Source organism: Phanerochaete carnosa (assembly GCF_000300595.1).
Source record: "Phanerochaete carnosa HHB-10118-sp unplaced genomic scaffold PHACAscaffold_8, whole genome shotgun sequence".
NCBI lineage: Eukaryota > Fungi > Basidiomycota > Agaricomycetes > Polyporales > Phanerochaetaceae > Phanerochaete > Phanerochaete carnosa.
The window spans coordinates 426,234-443,607 of NW_006767635.1; the positions used below are offsets into that span (position 1 = coordinate 426,234).

Below are 17,374 nucleotides of genomic sequence, written 5' to 3' on the forward strand. Positions count from 1 at the left end.
GGGCCCTGTCAGGTCCGTTCAGACCTATCTGACGTTTTTTGGAAAGACATAGGACCTCCAAATACTGTCTACATAGGCTAGGTCCGTCACCCGGATAAACTCCCCCCCCCCCCCCCCCCCCAGGCTGAGTCAAAGTCCGGTAATGCGCCACCGTGACCAGCTGGGCGCTATGTAATAAATCTCGCATTATTGACGAACTTCCTTTATTTCTTCTTCAAAGCACTCAGCAATTTCTGCACATTTCTCGCTACTTGTAAGGCAGACAGTTGTGTATTACGACATGCCCAGCAACATATATTCGACAGGTGCTTACCTGCCCACGGAGAGTGCAATTCCCATTGAAAATACTGAAGAACCGAAATATGACGGGAAATCAGGCCTGAGCCATAAGTATTAGTATCGTGAAGCAGGGGATGTATAGAAATCTGATGGAATCCACCATATACATGCAAATCATTCGTCCATACTATGCCACCCGGCCCGCCCTGAGTGCACCTACAGGCTGTGATGGTAGGCAGCTAGTTAAAGCTTCGCCCCTCCCTTCGATAATCCGCGCAAGTCCTTCCGGAGAATTTTCCCAGAAGGGTTACGTGGAATTGCTTCTACCAGCTCGATACCTGAAGTGTCCTGTTTAGAAAAAAAAACAATGAGATATTCAGGAAAACTATTGACCTCCTCGCAAGAGCTTGTAGGGCGCAATGCGCTTTGCAAGCCACTCGTGAACGTTGTTCTTGAACTTCTCCACGTCAGGGCCATGCATGAGTGCCACGTCTTTTGGCACAATGAATGCTCTAAATATACGGATAGAGAAATGAAGAAGCCGTGAGGGGGTATAGCATAACTTTCCATGGCATCTCACCTTGGGAGCTCCGTGCTTTCAGCCTCGGAGTAAACCCCAATGACTCCAGCATCCGCAATGAGCGGATGAGCTGTCAATGCACTCTCAAGCTCTGCGGGGGGCACTGATATTTCGCTTTTAGCATTTGGGATTCCAATGATAAAAGGGGCACACTTGCCTTGGAAGCCTTTGTACTTGATCAACTCCTTCCACCGATCCACAATAGCCAAGAATCCATGGCTATCCCGCACAGCAACGTCTCCCGTCTTCAACCATCCATCCTGCGTCAGTGTCTCGGCCGTGGCTTCCGGATTGTTCACATAGCCCCTGACAAGTCTTCAGCACAAGTCATGACCAGCAAGAACCAAAGCACGCACTTCATGATATTCGGACCTCTGAGCCACAGCTCGCCCGGAGTACCGACTGCCACGTCCCTCCCGCTCTTGTCCACTATCCGCCCCTCAAGGTTCGACATCATGAGGCCTACCGACCCATGGCCGTCCTTGAGGTGCTCCAAAGGAACGAGGGAAACACACCCGCCTGGTCGCAATCGAGCACCGTTAGCGCAGGTATCGCGAATCGGCACTACGGGGGACATACTGGTCTCGCTCATCCCGTACGCCTGGCTGACCTTCAGCGCGACGCCACGCCGCGCAAAGCGCTCCGTACACAGCTCGATCGTCGCAGGCGAGATCGGCGCCGCGCCGACGATAACGTACCGCAGCGACGCCAGACGGAAATCGTCGACGAGCGGGTGCTTGGCGAGAAAGTTGACGATGGGCGGCACCATGAGACCGGTCTGCTACCACGTCAATATGGTCCTCAACCTGGCAGAGAAGGCACACTGACCGTCACCTGGAACTTGTCGATGGTTGCGAGAAACAGTGTCGGGTCGTAGCGAGGCAGGGACACGACGGGGATTCCCTTGAGGAAGGAGAAAAGTAGGACAATGACGCCGCCGAGTACGTGGAAGAAGGGGACTACGCCAAGGACGACGTCATGTTCGGGTTGGTAGTGTGGCCACGCCTTGTCAATTTGGGTTAACATCCCAGTGACATTGTAGTGAGTTAAGGCTACAGCCTTACTCCGACCGGTGGTTCCTATTTAAAAGGTTTGTCCCGTTTCAACGAATTGTACAAGCGGCGATCTGACGCACCGGAGCTGAAAAAAATAACTGCGGTCTGGTGCGCATCGCTGCCGTTGAAATCTTCTGGAATACTTGAGCTGGACGTGTCCGGAAGCGCGGCCAGCAGGTCGTCCAAAGTGACCCAAGCCCCTTGTGGAATGGTGAAGGCAGACAGGTCCTGCCGTCTGGCCAGCAGGAGGATTCTCTTCTCAATGTCTGCACGCGAGAATCCCATGCTCGTCATAGCGGCCACCGCAACCGGCAGCGCGGCAGGATGAACAAGGATGTGTGACGAATTGCTGATGGTGAACGCATGGGCCAGTTCGTGTACAACGTACATGGGGCTCGCATGTGCCCCGCAAATTCCAGCTGCAGACTACCGACGATGAGCACTTGCATGGGCGACACGAACGTTGTAGCCGCGAGTACTCACCAGAGCCATCATGACGACAGGGTACAAAGTGGAGTTGGGGCTCACGATCAGCACTGTTGAACCCTTGTGCAACGGCAGAAGGCCTGCACTGTCAGCAGCCCTCAAGCCATGAGCCAGCGATAGGCTCTGAGCCCAGGCGGTGTCGCGAGTAACGTGTTCACCAGAGACACCGTCGACGAAGGCGCGTGAATGTGAAGGAAAGATGTCGTTTTTGCGCAGAAAGCTATAGTATGACTGGGGCGGAACGACAATGGGAGAATAAGGGGACGTGAACGACGCCATAGTCCACGCCGGACGGAATGAGGCAGTAAACAGCAACAGCAAAGATTAAAGCCGTCGAGCATCAAGGGAACCCCATGGTGCGCACTTTTCTCACACTGGAAGACTGCACCGGCGAAAAGCAAACGCAAGATGCCCGACGTCGCATTTGAACAGACGGCAGCACAAAAAGTCAGGACACTATACGTGTCGCCGTCGCGAACCTGGAAGACAACGTGAACATAAAGATGAGAAATTGAAGGACCGAGTGCTGCGAAGAGCCCGTCTGTATTATTCGCTATTTCTGGCTAATAAGATGTTGAAATAGTGCACGTGACATAGGCGCCAAAAAACTCCGAGCCGCCGAAGAAAATACTTTCCGTTCCCCCATTAACCTGAACTTGGGGTAGCCGTTGACCACCTCCAGAGCCTACATTCCTATTTTTTCACTGTACGCCTCCCTCATAGTTTATCGCTTATCAAGTTGTATGCGCGGCGATATGCTCTTCACCGACGCAATCAGGTTTACGCCGGATACACCTGCCACAGCACGTCTAGACTGTTCGTGAATGCAACATCACTCTGGTGCAGAGCAGCTTAGGGAAAGTGCGGATGACAGGAACTATTACGTACGAAATCATGACGTCTTCGAGGAGCCCGATTGCGAAGCCTTTTGGGAGTCTCTGCTGTGCCCGCAGGGCCACCGTCCTCATGGTTACACTTCATGCATAGGATTAACACAGCACATGCGAGATAGTCTCCGAAAATAGACAACCTGGTTTCTGAACACATGAATAAGGTGCTGCCATCACGACTACTCGAATAACATACAAAATAGACAACATTGCACAAGATGTTGTGCTAGTGCATCGCCCGTGGTCGGTCCTGCCACAATCACCACTCTTCACGTCCTGTAGTTTACGTAACATTGTTGACGAAGAATACAGGCTACAGGCTGTGCGTTTTCTCACACGCCGATCAGGCCATTGTACGTCACAGATCGTTTTTGTCGCAGTTGCTTGTACAAGCCAAGGCCGGCGGAGATCTTGACACTGTCGCAAACCAGCGGTACTCCCGCAAAGTCCAGCCTGGGCACACAGACCCCTGGTACCAGAGACCGTCAACTAATAAAGCATGACTGAACTCTATCGTCCCTGCGTTTATGAGACGTCTTGGGACTGAGTACTGAGTACTGAGCAATAAGGAAATATATTAAATCGAATCAACGGCTGTCGCAGAGCACGGAAGATGGCGGAAGTGTATGTTGACGTGTCAATAAATCATGTCCCGTCTGCATGTCCAAACCCGAAGACACTGCGCCTTCCGTCAACCGGCGGAAAAACAGACGGAGATAGCCCACGGTGGTGGGAGCAGCAAGCCACTTTTGCACCACCAGACCACATCCACACCTATATACGCTATCGCTGTGCCTGTCTGCTGATTTGACTGGCATGTGTCGAGCCACAACATGTGGAAATCGAGATAGAAGGCGCACGGCCTCGCGGATCCAGGCTATACGCACTAGGATAGGATGGCCGATTCGGAGGGCCCGATGAGGCGGTAATTTCACAGAAAGATAGTTTGGGATTTGCTCCGAATGTTGCTCATCAGGTGACTAGTAACTATAGACCGTCCGACATGCATCGTGGGTGCTTGCTTTTGCGAAGCTCGAGTGCCGACGGTTCCACGGGAGTCGAGATGCTGAGCGGACGCGGATTTGGTGTGTTCTGGTGATTCCTATTGACGTGCTCTTGGCCGGACGTTTCCGCCAGTTGCAGCGTGCCTCGCGCGAAGCTCCACAGTCTCGCTTTCCGCGCGCTGCGTCCCCTGCAGTGCTGCTAGGGCCGGCTTCTCTCTGCTTCGCTTCTGCTTCTGGCAGTTCATATCACATGGTGCTCCGTGGCGGAAATATAGTCTTCTTTGCAGGGACAACTCTGAGCAAGGGAGCAGCTAGACGGGCGCAATGCCGACATAATTGCCGCAGATCTCTTCAAATCACGCGCTTACAGTTTTTCTGGAGATTGAAACACCGATATTATTAGTCCTTGTGGCGTGAAGAGCGATTACGCGGGAACATGGTGGCGTTCATTTATAGTTCAAAACAGGCCATAAATGATCACAGAGGGGCCTCCGTTCGAGTGACAATTATAGCTTCTCTGACGGTCCCGGAAGTCCCCATAATTCCACAGCACATCCAGCAAGCTCAAGTGCCTGAACAGAAGGGCCGGTCGTAGGCACTGCACCGAACGGACAGAAGCACTCTGAACAGCTTCCGAAAGATATGTCATTGAACATCGCTGGGATATCTGTTCTGATATACAGCATTTGCATATCATCTCTCACGATGTGAACAGTCTTCCTTCGTAGGCTTTGGCTTCTGACGAATACCGGAGCATCAGTTCGCCGAGAAGTGAACAGAGATGCCTCATGTCCGGCGTTACGCGAAGCCGACGTATAACCATTGAGGGATCTGCGTTTTCGTTCATACCCACAGATCGCCGGTGACCGAGCCACTCTGCTGACAGGGTGCGAAGGGGCTATCGATGTGCATTTGGGTTTGTGGCGTGCTTGCTCTCTTGTTCGGGTCAGTGCGGAGAGGAGGTTGTGTGTTGGCACTTGTCACCGGGAAGTTCCTCCGTGCACTCAATAGTCTCCGAGTCTTATGCATGGTCCTCATCCTTTGTTTTGTCGGCTACAACCTCGCGCTTCGTAAAGAAAGTCCGAATCGCGTACGGAATCTTCCGAAAGCCTGACTCCTGAGAAGACGTGGTGTGAGAGTAGTGAGATACTGTATTTGTTGATCGAGCGACATCCACAGGCTTTACCCTTAAATTGAACTCTATCGCAACAGTGTCCTAGAGAGCTGAATATTGGATATTGAATGCCCGCTGCGTCGCGCATGTACTGCCTCGAAATACGTGAGAACTGCAGCGTTGAAACTTCATATACCGTGTTTATTTTCTTTGTTATGCTTGCAGCACAAGTTAAAAAGAGCGTTGAGCTTCAGTTCCACGCAATGCTGCGAAGGTCGAAGGTGGACAGAAATAAATATCTTGTGTTTACAGAGCCAGATCGCGTTTTCGCAGTGATCTGCAGCTCATTTCAATGTAAAACACCTAATTTATTCCCATAGTAGTGAATCTACGTCCATTGACACTCACAGTTGTGCACAATACTGCAAATAAGTGCACAAAAGTACACTCAAGCAGCATTTCGTCCGCATCGAACCTCGTTCTCGCATGGCCTTTGTTTCCGTTCGGCGCTTATCATAGATTTTCCTGTCTAAGCGATTATCATACCTAAATACGGAAAGTCTGTGATGGGAGCTGATGCGCAAAGGTGCATGATTGTGCGCGTAAATGTCATACCTAGCGAAGTCAAGACTCTCATAACTCCAAGTTGTGTAGGTGTAGGTGTACAGAAAGCGAACAAATGTGAACTTACTTGCAAGATCATGCACAACAGCAAGCACGGATGCACATAGATTCACTAACATGGGAATCAATTAGGTATATTACAATAAATATAAGTCGTCGACCGCTGCAAAAACGAGATCCAGCACTGCGAAGACAAGATATTTATTTTTGTCCACCTTCGACCTTCATACAATGGCGACGAGGATGACTTTGTAGGGGCGTGATCGGATCAGCTGGATCAATTCGGCAAGGAGCCAGTGCAAGCGCTTGGGCGTCTATCCCAGTCATGCGGCAACGTCGTTTGCATGTAATAGATCCTCGACGCTACACACACTATGGTTGTTCGCTCATATTTTGCAGGCCCGACACGGATTCTGCTCCTTACACCAATAAATGGCCGCGCCTGTAATGCACATGCGAAGCTCGAAGGCGCAGTCGGCAACCGTACGAATGCGAGCCCAAGCAAAAGGATGGGAAAATCTCGTAAGAGAACATAAACACGGGGAAGCGATTGTAGGGAGTATGGTGGGTTTATAACGTAGGAATTGCGGAAGAGAAAAATGAAAATGTACCCAGCCAAACCCGTCAAGACCTCCCACCCTGCACACCGTACATCACCCACTCTAAACGCCATATACCCCATTCAACCACTTGCCCAGGTCACTATACGCCTGGCTCCGCTCAGGCTCGAGCGACGTCACCATTAGCCAATCGTGGAACACGTTGGGGTACTCGAAGTAGACGACCTTGTCTCGCCCGCTGTCGCTCTCGAGGCGGTCGCGGAACGTGCGCATGGCGTCGACGGTCTGCTCGAGGCTCCCAGCCACGATCGCGGTCGGCGGGTAATTCGCGAACAGACCCTCTGTCTGTTCCAGCTTCAGCGAGGCGGGCGACAGCCACGGGTTCGTCTCGAGTTCGCTTGCGTCGAGGCTGCCCCGCATGCTCGTCGCGCTGTACCCGTTGAGCAGCACCTCGCGCACGAAGTCCGTCGCGTGATTTTGTTCCATCGTGGACGCTGCCGTACCGAGGTGTGTGTTGGCCCAGTCCATGGTCGGCGAGAGCAGGAAAAGCGCGCCGGGCGCCGCGAGACCAGAGAGACTGGCGTTGATGAGGTAGCGCACGAGGTTGCTCGCAACGTGTCCGCCGGAGGAGTCGCCGGAGACGATGATGTTCTGCGTTTCGAAACCAAGGACCTCGACGAGGTATCGGTAGCCTGATAATGCATCGATAACTGACGCGGGGAACGGGTTCTCAGGCTTGAAGGGGGCGGAAGAAGACAGACGAGACTCGACCGCAAAGGATCGCTTTGCGATGTTGGCGCATTTCTCGACGAATCCTTTCGGTATGTTCGTCCACATGCTAGAAGGGTGAGACGAGCCTTTCTGGCAAACGGTGAGTCAAATTGTACTCCATAAGCGAAGCTGAGAACTCACGACGTAGCCTCCACCTGCAGTTAGTGAAGGGCGCGTCAGCGCGCTGGCTAGGTGTATGAAGAACGTTGCATACCGTGGATGTAGTACAAAACGCGCTCCCCCTTGGCTGCATGCTGGCCGGGTTTTCCATGTTCGTCGCGGACTCCATACCAGTATCCGAAAATCCTTGCGGGCTTCACCTGGTTCTGACGAGCGAGCTCGGCGAGTTCACCAGTGACGAGCTGCTCAGGTACTGCATCGACCCACGCGAAACCAGTGGTCTCGGGGCTGACACTGTCCTTTGCTGGGTCACCCGGGGGAGCCCTAAACCCGATCTGGAAGGGTAAGTTGTTGGCGACGATGATGACGTAGAGACTGATGGTGCGCTTCAAGGACCATGTTTTATGTGGCCTGAAGGCGGGAATAGCGGAGATGAGCACCCAGTATGGCAGACGAACGAAGAGGGTGACTGGTATGAAGATGAGGAGGTACAGAGTCTTGAAGGGCTGGTTCCTGAAGGCAAACATGTCGGGCACTCTGGGGAGAGCAGCGTGAGGGGGCCTGGCCGCAGAGTATAAAGCGAACCGCCACGCATGGGGCGTGCCGACGGCACATTCCACGATGCTGCGGTGACGAGAACAGGAATTCCGGCAAGATCGAGCCCCAGCTGGGCGGGACATCCCGCGGAAGGCCGTGGCCGCATGCTGTCGTCTTCTGCTTCTGCAGATGTCGATGGGCCCAGTTGGTTGGGCGCACAGCAAACCAGTTATTTGCACTAAACCTTGCTTTGTTTGGCCGTGGGAACACCCCGTCCAAAATCTTGCCGTCCCGACTAGCACCGTGGTGTATCGCTTCGACCCCTCCGTCGTCTCCGGCACCATCTCCTTCGTCGCCATCTGGATCAGCCTTCCTCGTTCGCACAGCATGCGCGGAGTTCAGCGGGTACATACACAGCAGGTGACCGTGGATTTTATTTGCGATCACCAAATGTCATTCACACAGTATCCAGTAGCGATGCTCCGGTCTCATCTGCTTCGCCGTGCAATGGGACATGACGCATGATGCGAGTGCTGCTCGGCGACTCTATGTTCAAGTTCTATAGCCCGCTTTAATTAGCCACCTTCTGTCGCGGAAGTCGATCATCACATCCCTGTGCATATCTTGTCGTGGAAGCGGCACCTAGAGGCAGTCGATTGTCCTCGCACTGGATACTGTGCCCGCACGCTCAGCAAGTACCGATCCGCCCACGCCACGTCGTCCATGCTGTTGAACACCGCGTCCACTTCTCAGTGTATTCCTGGCTCCGCTACGGCACAGATACTGGCTCGCTTGGGCGCGTCGTCCCTATCAATCCAAGACCAGTGCCGGTTTGCACTCTACGGCGTCGGACCGTACGCAGAATTAGAGCCCTTGACCATCCAGGAGGTATTCTCGCGGCGCGCACATGCACTCCCAGACTCCGTCGCCGCCAGTCACCTTGGTGCCACGCTAACTTACCGGCAGCTCGACGAAGCCTCCGATATGCTCGCGCGCGAGCTGCGCAAGAAGGGCGTGGAAAGGGGTTCTAGAGTCTGTCTCCTCGTCCAACGCTCCCTGGGCATGCTTGTCGGGATCTTTGGTATCCTCAAATCGGGCGCGTCATACATTCCTCTGGACGGCGGCGTGGTCACCGAGCAGACGTTCAGCTACGTGCTGAAAGACTCCGGCGCGGCTTTTATTGTCTGCACCTCGGTATTTACGCACCGTGCTCCCCACGACCTGCAAGTACTGTGCTTGGAAGACTTCGCACCCTCTAATGACAACGGCACAATGCAACTCCCAGTCCAAGAGCAGAGTTCATATCTCGATGAGGCCTACGTAATTTACACATCAGGTACGCTGCCGTTCCCTGTCTGCATATCTATGACCGAACCATACTCCAGGCACAACTGGCATGCCCAAGGGCGTGAGCGTGTCTCACAGGAACGTAACCAACTGTATGCATACCCACCGTTCTTCATAGCGTCTGCTCATCACCCGTATCGCAGTGCTCTGCCACGAACCCGGAAGTCTCGGTATCTGCCCCGGGACCAAGGTCTCGCAGCTGCTCAGCGTGGCCTTCGACATGTGTGTCTGGGAAGTCCTCGGCTGCCTGCTCAACGGCGGGACGCTCGTCCTGCGGGGCTCGAGCAAGCTCGAATGGGAGCGCACGCTCCAGTCTGTGCACGTCGTCGTCGCGACGCCGACGATCCTCCAGTGCTACCGCGCCGCGGACTACCCTGCGATCCGCGTCGTCGCGACCGCGGGCGAGCCGTGTTCGCAGGCGCTCGCGGACGAGTGGTCCGTCGGGAAGGCGTTCTACAACTGCTGTGGACCCACGGAGGTGCGTGTGGCGATGCTTTCTTTGGCGAAAACACGGCTCATGTTTGTTGGTGCGGTGCAGACTACGATCGTGAACACGATGCATCGCCACCAACACCTCACGCCCCTGTCCATCGGGGCCCCGACCCCCAACAACCGAGTGTACATCCTCGACGAGAACCTGCAGCCGTTGCCGATAGGCTGCATCGGCACGATGTGGGCGGCGGGCGCCTGCGTGACGTCAGGCTACGTGAACAAGCTGGAGCTATCGCGCGATCGATACCGTCCTGACCCATTCTGCAACAACGGGCACGTAATTTATCCTTGTCTCTCTAGCTCTGTGACCTTACTGGGTGCGCTACAGGATGATGTTCAACACGGGAGACCTCGGCCGCTGGAACGAACACGGCGAGCTGGAGCATTTCGGTCGGCTGGACGATCAGGTGAAAGTCAAGGTGTGCTCCCACAGGCTAAGATAAAAACGCGAATGGCTCGCTCACACAGACCGCCCTGTGCAGGGTTTCCGCGTCGAACTCGACGGCGTGGCAGCCGTCATGGAGGCACACCCCAGTGTCACCAGGGCAGTGTCTCTGCTCATTGGTACGGACCTTTGGGGGATCATCAGCCCGTCTTCGGTGCCCATCGACGAGCTCAAGACATTCATCGAGCGCCGCCTACCGTACTACTCAGTTCCATCGCGGTATATTTCCCTAGAAATGTTCCCAATGACGAGGTGCGTGCTTCTTAAGGCTAAGAGACCATGCGAGTGTCTCATCATGGACGTGTAGCAACGGCAAGGTAGACAAGCGTTCTCTTCGTGAAGTAGCGGTCTGCAGTGCTTCGCTTCCGTTAACGGAGCACAAATTGCAGGCCAAAGAGGGCACATGTCCTATTTTCCGATGAACTCTGTCCTCTGGCATGAGTGCGACAGTGATACTCTCCTGTGCATGCTGTATCGTCCATAGCTCGAGTGCATGATGATCGTGTCCCCGAGAGGAATCACAGTGCCACGCTGTGTTGCGGTATACCGGGGTCTAGATGTAGCCTGAGGTCAAAGTCAAAATTCTGCTGAGCGTAACTTATTTTCGTATATCTTAGAGGTTTCCCCACCCGAAGGCTCTTCTTTCCATCATACTATATTTCTCTTCCTTACGAGAGCACGGCATATTCCAGCATTGACAACATTGGTTTCGGGGTACAGTGGTGCGCCTTGGGTAATACGGATTCTCAACCAAACGCCACAGCGTGAGATAGCGCAACCTCTACAACGTTTCTCTCACGCGATGAGCGGCGTCCGATCTCATAATGCCCCGAGGTTCTGTCCGTAGCCGGGGCGGGTCCTCCACAGCCTTCCCAGCCCTCTGAAGACAAGCCGACCCCAATCCGATCACGCATGATGAATCCAATCACAGGCTTGGGGACCATAGTATTCATTCGCGTGCCGCAATCTTTTCCCAGGGTGCCCGACGCCGCACTGTGTCCGCATTTACCCAAATGAAGCGCAAGTTGAGATTCGCATCGGTTCGAATCCGCCATGGAACTGTCTCGAGGCTGTCATCTCGGGCTTGAGGTGGCCCGGCATCGTTGCAAACATTACGTCCGTGCCAAAAATTTTGCCGTCGGAAGAGCGGCTCTTGCACACGAGAATGGGTGCAGCACACCCAGAGCTTTCACTGGCATCGAGAAGAGCCGAGCTCTGCTTGCCCGGGCCGTAGGATGTGTATCCATATGCTCCAAGGAGCGATGACACGCACTTACCAAATCACATTCTCTGAGGGAATGCAGCCGTGCCGCAAGCCATGACAAGGTTCACGGGCGGTACCTACGGCAGGCGACGACGCACAATTGTGCTCGGCGGAGACTGCCCAGTCTAGAAAGTCAGCGTTTTCCCCCGTGTGTGCATATAATGTTGTTCTACCCTATCTTGAACCCAGTGAAGAGCAACATGGCAGTCGGTGCTCCCGCAAGTGTACCTCCTGCGGAGAAACTTTTCAACAAACTTATTGCACCCCCTCAAGACTGTCTTCGATAGGTACGGCTGCATGGTGACGCCATTAATCTTTTCTGATGCCATAATCCTTACTACAGGCCTACAACTGCATCCGCACCGAAGGTTCGCAGGAGCTACTGCCCAATGCGGGCTCGGCCGGTGACCGGTGAAGCTTGAAGCTTGAAGTACAACGCGGCGCCGCATCCAGAGATAGTCGGAGCAAGTGCATCCTCACGGAGCGTCAAATGATTAATGAGCATGCATACCGCTGTTCAACTTGTGTGCAGTAGGCTGACGCCTGCCCTATCCGATTTCGCGAAGCCCAGGGCGCATTACATGTAAAAGAGATGTATTGCAGAACAGATGAATGCCCCGCGTCAATACTTGCGTACATGTTACAGCGACTAAAGAAACGATAGACCGCTTGAGCACGAATTTCTCTTTTGGATCTCACACTTGGAGCCTCCACCTGCTCCGCCGCCACAATAGATTTTGAAGATTCGGCGCCTTAGATGCCATCCGAGTCCAACATGCTATCCGGACAGCTGGCAGCATATCTCGGCCTAATTTGTCATATGGTAGATTTTGAGAAATGTGTCAGCGAGAAGCAGTGGCCCATAGGAGAGAAAGGCATAAGATGGTGGGATGGCGAGGTGCGCGATGGAGGCGGGTGCGTCGCGATGCACCAGTGAGCGGGGTTGGCGAACTGTCACTCGATTAGGCAAATGCCTGCGCGGGAAGACTCAAAATCTCGATTAGTTGTCTGTCCGGTTCCACATTAGCTCCGAAAGTAAACAAATCTCCATTTGAGATTTTCGTGCAGAACGTCTATCCTCGCCACCCAACAATTGAGGCGCGGGCTAGGCTAACACCGTCTGCTCGGAGCAGGTCAACTGCCACAAAGGCACGGTTGAACTCCAGCTTCTCATCTTCCACGCAGTTTCCCATGGCCGGAAGCTTGTTCAAATGTGCACGACAGCTCATATCAGGTGTACCACACGCACATCTACTTAGTACTATGATGGCCCCCTGGTTTATAAAGGCTCCTTGCTTTATAAAATCGATCTTGCTGCTGCAATATGCCCCCGGAGGTGCTGTGAATATTTTTCATGGTAGACTTGTATTCATACTATAATATGACACCCATATCATGGCGGGTGTGCAGCAAGGGACGATATGATGTTTTTGTGGATGCTCGGAAGTGGTCCAAAACTGGCCGAAAAATGCTACTGATGGCTAGATCCAACCAGATCTCGCTCACCAAATATTCTGGCGACTGCATCCATAGACTTTTGTACTTACACCAGACATGGCTGGTCATCATATTTGGTTTACAAGGTGCTATGTACATGTACAGGGAAGGAACATTAGTGGAGCGTTACAATGAACGAGCAAGGCGTGATGAAATTGTCGCTCCGCCTGATCTCAAACAACTGAGGTTGACTCTGGAGAGACAGCTCAGCTTCTCGGCAGAGACACGGCTCGACGGCATCTGGTGTGACACTTGTGACGAAATTTATAAAAAGTGGTGCAGGGCCTACTTTGTGCACCGGAAAGGATCCGCTGCTCTTGCAAGACCTCAATAAAACATTATAAAAATACGAATATATAGCTAAGGTGTGTACACATCGACTCATGCAAAACCGCCCGCGAAGCATGAGTGTGGTAAGCTACAGGATGCAAATTTTCCCAAATTTTATAAAGCAGGGTACCATCATAGTACAGCTTGGGTGGGCAGATGTCCTGGCTCACTACTCCCAGCACCTGCCCCCGCGTAGTTGTCCCGACGTGATGCATGATACATGAAACCTGATGACTACTGAGTTAGATTAAGAAATACAAGCAGTCTTCACGGCGTATTGATCGCATTACAGCGGAGTTGAATCATCCATTACTACAGGGTTTCTAATAGGGCGCCACTCTGTACAGTAACTAAAGAGACGATAGACCGATTCTGCACGAAAATGTCATTTGGAGATTTGTTTACTTTCGGAGCTAATGTGGAGCCGGACAGACAACTAATCGAGATTTTGAGTCTTCCCGCGCAGGCATTTGCCTAATCGAGTGACAGTTCGCCAACCCCGCTCACTGGTGCATCGCGACGCACCCGCCTCCATCGCGCACCTCGCCATCCCACCATCTTATGCCTTTCTCTCCTATGGGCCACTGCTTCTCGCTGACACATTTCTCAAAATCTACCATATGACAAATTAGGCCGAGATATGCTGTCAGCTGTCCGGATAGCATGTTGGACTCGGATGGCATCTAAGGCGCCGAATCTTCAAAATCTATTGTGGCGGCGGAGCAGGTGGAGGCTCCAAGTGTGAGATCCAAAAGAGAAATTCGTGCACAAGCGGTCTATCGTTTCTTTAGTCGCTGTACCTGCGGTACATCGCGCAGCCCTTCCCTGGTGACCAGCCGGCCAAAGCGTGAGAGGAAACCAAACACACGCACGCGGTGCTTTGATCGTCACGTGACTTTAGCCCAATACCCTTTTCGAACTGATCAGTGATAACTCAATGGCTTCGCTCATCGGAACGTTCGGATGTTTCAAGGCTTATGTCAGAGCCGTGGGTGCAGGGAGAACAACGAGCACATGCAGCCTCGTGGCGCAAAGCGCTTATTTACGGATCAATGATCGGAAAGTGTCCGGTTCAAAATTTTTCCGTGACCGGCTGGGCGCACCGTGGCAGTCGCCCGGACTCGTCCGCAGCGGGGGTCGAAACCGGTCTAGTCTCAATGAGACGGTATCGGCCCTTGAGCTTGAAAGCTTGAAGCCCGCGGCGCCGTAAGTCACACTCTCGGGCCCAAATATTGTGAGTGAACGTGCACCTCTTGCCTTCAGTGACATGATACATCGCTGATTACTCAATTTGGGCGCGCTTTCGCTGCACGGAACGTAGACTCTCACGACGTAGCTTCTGTACGTCTGCGCCGCGGTAAGGCACGAGCACAGTCCCTTGATTGACCCTCAATTCAGTGATACCGCGGCGATTTGCATCGCCCTACTCAGCAGATGTGAAGACCATTGAAGTACGCAGGACCGCATCCGTGAAAGCATCTTTCCGATCGTCTGTTCATCCAGCCAGATAAGAATTGCTGCCACGGATAGTTGAAGCCCGTCTCACGCCAGCTGTCAACGAGGGCCTTTGGGCGATAGCTCATCGTTCGCGGCACACGACAAATGCCGGCATTTTGCGAGGATCGGAACTAGTATCTCCACACGTTGAATATGGCTTATAAGTCGTGAATGGGCGACGCTCCACAGTACGCCCGGCCAGTACGCATCATGCCCACCATAGCCAACATTTCCTTCCTCGATGCTGCTGCGTCTCCAGCTCCGACACTCCCGCCCCTCGGCCTTTCTTCGATGGCGGCGATCTGGTCATCTGCTATTCTATATGGTGAGTCGGTGTCTCTTATCAGCAAGTGGAATTTGACCAATGCATTTCAAGGGATGAAGTAAGACTTTTATACTGGGATTTGCTGCTGATTTTCATCTCATACCGTAGCTGCCTCATATTTGGAGGCGCTCTCCATGTCCTATTCCGCCGCAAGGAGCGTAATTGGTAGGCAGGGTCAAGTATACCATCTGTCTGGCTTCCGCTGACGGACTACGAAATGCTAGGTACCTCATAGGCTGGTCCTGTCTGCTGTGGCTTGTGTCCACCAGTGATGAAATTGTGGCGTTTACCCAGCTATACCGTTCTCTGTCGAATCCTGCCTTGGTCGGAAATCCTGTGGCATGGGACGAGTACTGGCTTCTTGCAGATTCGCTTGACAGTGCACACTTGATACTTTACACCACCGTGGTCTTCCTTCAGGATCTCCTTCTCGTAAGTTGCGCGACCTGTATCGTCCATCTGTGCTTACTTTGCTGCCATAGATCTGGAGGCTGTATGTCGTCTGGGGACATAACTGGAGAGTTGTACTTATACCTGTACGTCTATTGTCCCACACTTGGAGACATTGGCTGACATTGATAACTGCAGCTTGTGGTCGAGTGTGCCCACGTTTGTACGCTTATCCACCCTTGTGCAATGGCACTGGAAGCTGACGCTTTTGCAGCCTGCGCCTACGTCACCGGCGGCATTATACAGAAGGCTGGTGGTGGCGCTGCGACATCGGTTCAACGTTGGGGTCTGGCTGGCTGGTCTCTGGATATCTTCATGAATACCACCGTCACACTTGCAATTGCCGGCAAACTCTGGTGGGCGGGCCGGAAGAGTCGTTCAGCTGCCGGCAGATTTACATACCGCGCCACCGTCTACACCATCCTCGAGTCTGGGGGCATGTTTGCCGGGGCCACCCTCATCTCCTTCTGCTTGGACGTCACCGGACAGGTCGGCGGCGCAGGGGGCGCCATATACTGTCTGAGTCAGGTTGCGGTACGTTCGGATTCTGCAAAGACGACTGATACGGCCTCTGATGTCCCCTGCAGTCCATCACCCCCCTTGTCATCATCGCTCGCGTCGGGCTAGGTCTCATTCACGGCCGGAACACCGCGACCTATACCGCGAGTGCACCTTCGCAGCCAATGGCGTTCGGTTCTAACCCGATGCAAGTTCATGTCGGACGCTTGACGCAGTCGGATGATACCGAGCAGCACTCGATGACCAGGCTCGACAACAAGAGTATGAAGTCCTTGGACCACACGCTGCAGGCCGCGCCGGGCCCCATCGACGATTAGACAGTCAAGAGAGTCATCCAGTGTACTACCCGTCTTTGTATGTCTCCCCGGCTTTTCGTTTTTCACCTTGACACATTCCTATTCTCGGCATGATCTTGTATTCTCGTATATCGACGAACGCGTATGGCATATGCACATGTCACGTTGTAGAGGCAATCCTCCTTCGCAAAGGAGATAGGACGGGAGATCCCGCTAGCGTATAAATCAGGAAAACATCCAAGTGTTGGAGGTGTCTTGGATTAGACGACGTGCCTTAGCTTGCTTTGTGGGTTGCTGGGACCTGTCTTTGAGGTGTTGACCAACACCGTCAAGGTGCTCAGGGCATATCGGTCCAAACACAAGACGCGCAAATGACATCTGGACATTTTCCTGGCGACTGCTGGTTTCAGATGGATCGAAGTGGGGTTTCCAGATAATAACCAATGCGGCATTCAGATCAAATGCCGATTGAAACATCAGCGCCTTCGCGTGAATTGCGACAAATTGCCGCCGACGACAACTGCCTCCCCGAGGGCCCCGTGTCATGGCTCCTTCTTCGTGCATCAGCGCAGTTTTCGGTGCCACGGTGGATGCGCGCGAAGCGGCCCTTGGGACCACTGCAGGATGTACCACTCGCCTGGTCAGATCTACGGATCAGATCCCTTGCAAAGATCCGGTCAGGGACTGCCACTGCATCCACTTGCGCATACACTGTAGCCGGTGACGCATTCCATCTACAGTACATATCTTCTCATCACGAATATCTCACGGTTTGACACGCCTATGTGCTGTGCATGGGATACTGATTGAACGATGCCCCGTCTTCGCGAAAGGTAAGTTCCCTGGACAGAGCATCATCACACGGCTTACTCAGTGTATCGCGGAAACGATG

At 53.4% G+C, this 17,374-nt stretch overlaps 5 protein-coding genes across 5 annotated transcripts; 2 read left to right on the forward strand and 3 right to left on the reverse strand.

The window, feature by feature from the left end:
* Window positions 1–4: 4 nt before the first annotated feature.
* PHACADRAFT_211599 (uncharacterized protein) lies at window positions 5–2,918 on the reverse strand. Its single transcript, XM_007398615.1, has 8 exons — window positions 2,398–2,918; window positions 1,995–2,340; window positions 1,688–1,938; window positions 1,439–1,637; window positions 1,216–1,378; window positions 860–1,165; window positions 673–791; window positions 5–617 (listed from the first exon to the last, which is right to left on the reverse strand). The coding sequence occupies exons 1-8, from the start codon at window positions 2,677–2,679 to the stop codon at window positions 523–525; spliced, it is 1,761 nt and encodes a 586-aa protein (XP_007398677.1). The 5' UTR covers window positions 2,680–2,918; the 3' UTR covers window positions 5–522.
* Window positions 2,919–2,933: 15 nt separating this feature from the next.
* Window positions 2,934–3,436, reverse strand: PHACADRAFT_260651 (uncharacterized protein). The gene has a single exon (XM_007398616.1). The coding sequence runs from the start codon at window positions 3,366–3,368 to the stop codon at window positions 3,210–3,212; it is 159 nt and encodes a 52-aa protein (XP_007398678.1). The 5' UTR covers window positions 3,369–3,436; the 3' UTR covers window positions 2,934–3,209.
* Window positions 3,437–6,390: 2,954 nt separating this feature from the next.
* Window positions 6,391–8,019, reverse strand: PHACADRAFT_260653 (uncharacterized protein). The gene is made up of 3 exons (XM_007398617.1): window positions 7,578–8,019; window positions 7,505–7,518; window positions 6,391–7,453 (listed from the first exon to the last, which is right to left on the reverse strand). The coding sequence occupies exons 1-3, from the start codon at window positions 8,008–8,010 to the stop codon at window positions 6,695–6,697; spliced, it is 1,206 nt and encodes a 401-aa protein (XP_007398679.1). The 5' UTR covers window positions 8,011–8,019; the 3' UTR covers window positions 6,391–6,694.
* Window positions 8,020–8,557: 538 nt separating this feature from the next.
* Window positions 8,558–10,935, forward strand: PHACADRAFT_260654 (uncharacterized protein). The gene is made up of 7 exons (XM_007398618.1): window positions 8,558–9,356; window positions 9,406–9,459; window positions 9,511–9,845; window positions 9,906–10,132; window positions 10,188–10,278; window positions 10,342–10,556; window positions 10,612–10,935. Exons 1-7 carry the CDS (start codon window positions 9,005–9,007, stop codon window positions 10,724–10,726), a joined length of 1,389 nt encoding a protein of 462 aa, XP_007398680.1. The 5' UTR covers window positions 8,558–9,004; the 3' UTR covers window positions 10,727–10,935.
* A 4,027-nt stretch (window positions 10,936–14,962) lies between these two features.
* Window positions 14,963–16,710, forward strand: PHACADRAFT_260656 (uncharacterized protein). The gene is made up of 8 exons (XM_007398619.1): window positions 14,963–15,217; window positions 15,269–15,275; window positions 15,326–15,382; window positions 15,442–15,649; window positions 15,700–15,753; window positions 15,806–15,830; window positions 15,882–16,201; window positions 16,255–16,710. Exons 1-8 carry the CDS (start codon window positions 15,064–15,066, stop codon window positions 16,501–16,503), a joined length of 1,074 nt encoding a protein of 357 aa, XP_007398681.1. The 5' UTR covers window positions 14,963–15,063; the 3' UTR covers window positions 16,504–16,710.
* The last annotated feature ends 664 nt before the right edge of the window (window positions 16,711–17,374 follow it).

What these genes read in the sequence shown, in the direction of transcription:
- PHACADRAFT_211599 (XM_007398615.1), bottom strand. Translation starts at nt 2,679, where the DNA reads ATGGCGTCGTTCACGTCCCCTTATTCTCCCATTGTCGTTCCGCCCCAG. An exon ending in CTGTCGTCATGATGGCTCTG is followed by an intron (nt 2,341 to 2,397) that starts GTGAGTACTCGC and finishes CATCGTCGGTAG; the next exon opens with TCTGCAGCTGGAATTTGCGG. An exon ending in GTACGGGATGAGCGAGACCA is followed by an intron (nt 1,379 to 1,438) that starts GTATGTCCCCCG and finishes GATTGCGACCAG; the next exon opens with GCGGGTGTGTTTCCCTCGTT.
- PHACADRAFT_260651 (XM_007398616.1), bottom strand. Translation starts at nt 3,368, where the DNA reads ATGAGGACGGTGGCCCTGCGGGCACAGCAGAGACTCCCAAAAGGCTTC.
- PHACADRAFT_260653 (XM_007398617.1), bottom strand. Translation starts at nt 8,010, where the DNA reads ATGTTTGCCTTCAGGAACCAGCCCTTCAAGACTCTGTACCTCCTCATC.
- PHACADRAFT_260654 (XM_007398618.1), top strand. Translation starts at nt 9,005, where the DNA reads ATGCTCGCGCGCGAGCTGCGCAAGAAGGGCGTGGAAAGGGGTTCTAGA. An exon ending in CTACGTAATTTACACATCAG is followed by an intron (nt 9,357 to 9,405) that starts GTACGCTGCCGT and finishes ACCATACTCCAG; the next exon opens with GCACAACTGGCATGCCCAAG. An exon ending in GACCCATTCTGCAACAACGG is followed by an intron (nt 10,133 to 10,187) that starts GCACGTAATTTA and finishes GGTGCGCTACAG; the next exon opens with GATGATGTTCAACACGGGAG.
- PHACADRAFT_260656 (XM_007398619.1), top strand. Translation starts at nt 15,064, where the DNA reads ATGGGCGACGCTCCACAGTACGCCCGGCCAGTACGCATCATGCCCACC. An exon ending in GGAGAGTTGTACTTATACCT is followed by an intron (nt 15,754 to 15,805) that starts GTACGTCTATTG and finishes TGATAACTGCAG; the next exon opens with CTTGTGGTCGAGTGTGCCCA. An exon ending in GGTCGAGTGTGCCCACGTTT is followed by an intron (nt 15,831 to 15,881) that starts GTACGCTTATCC and finishes ACGCTTTTGCAG; the next exon opens with CCTGCGCCTACGTCACCGGC.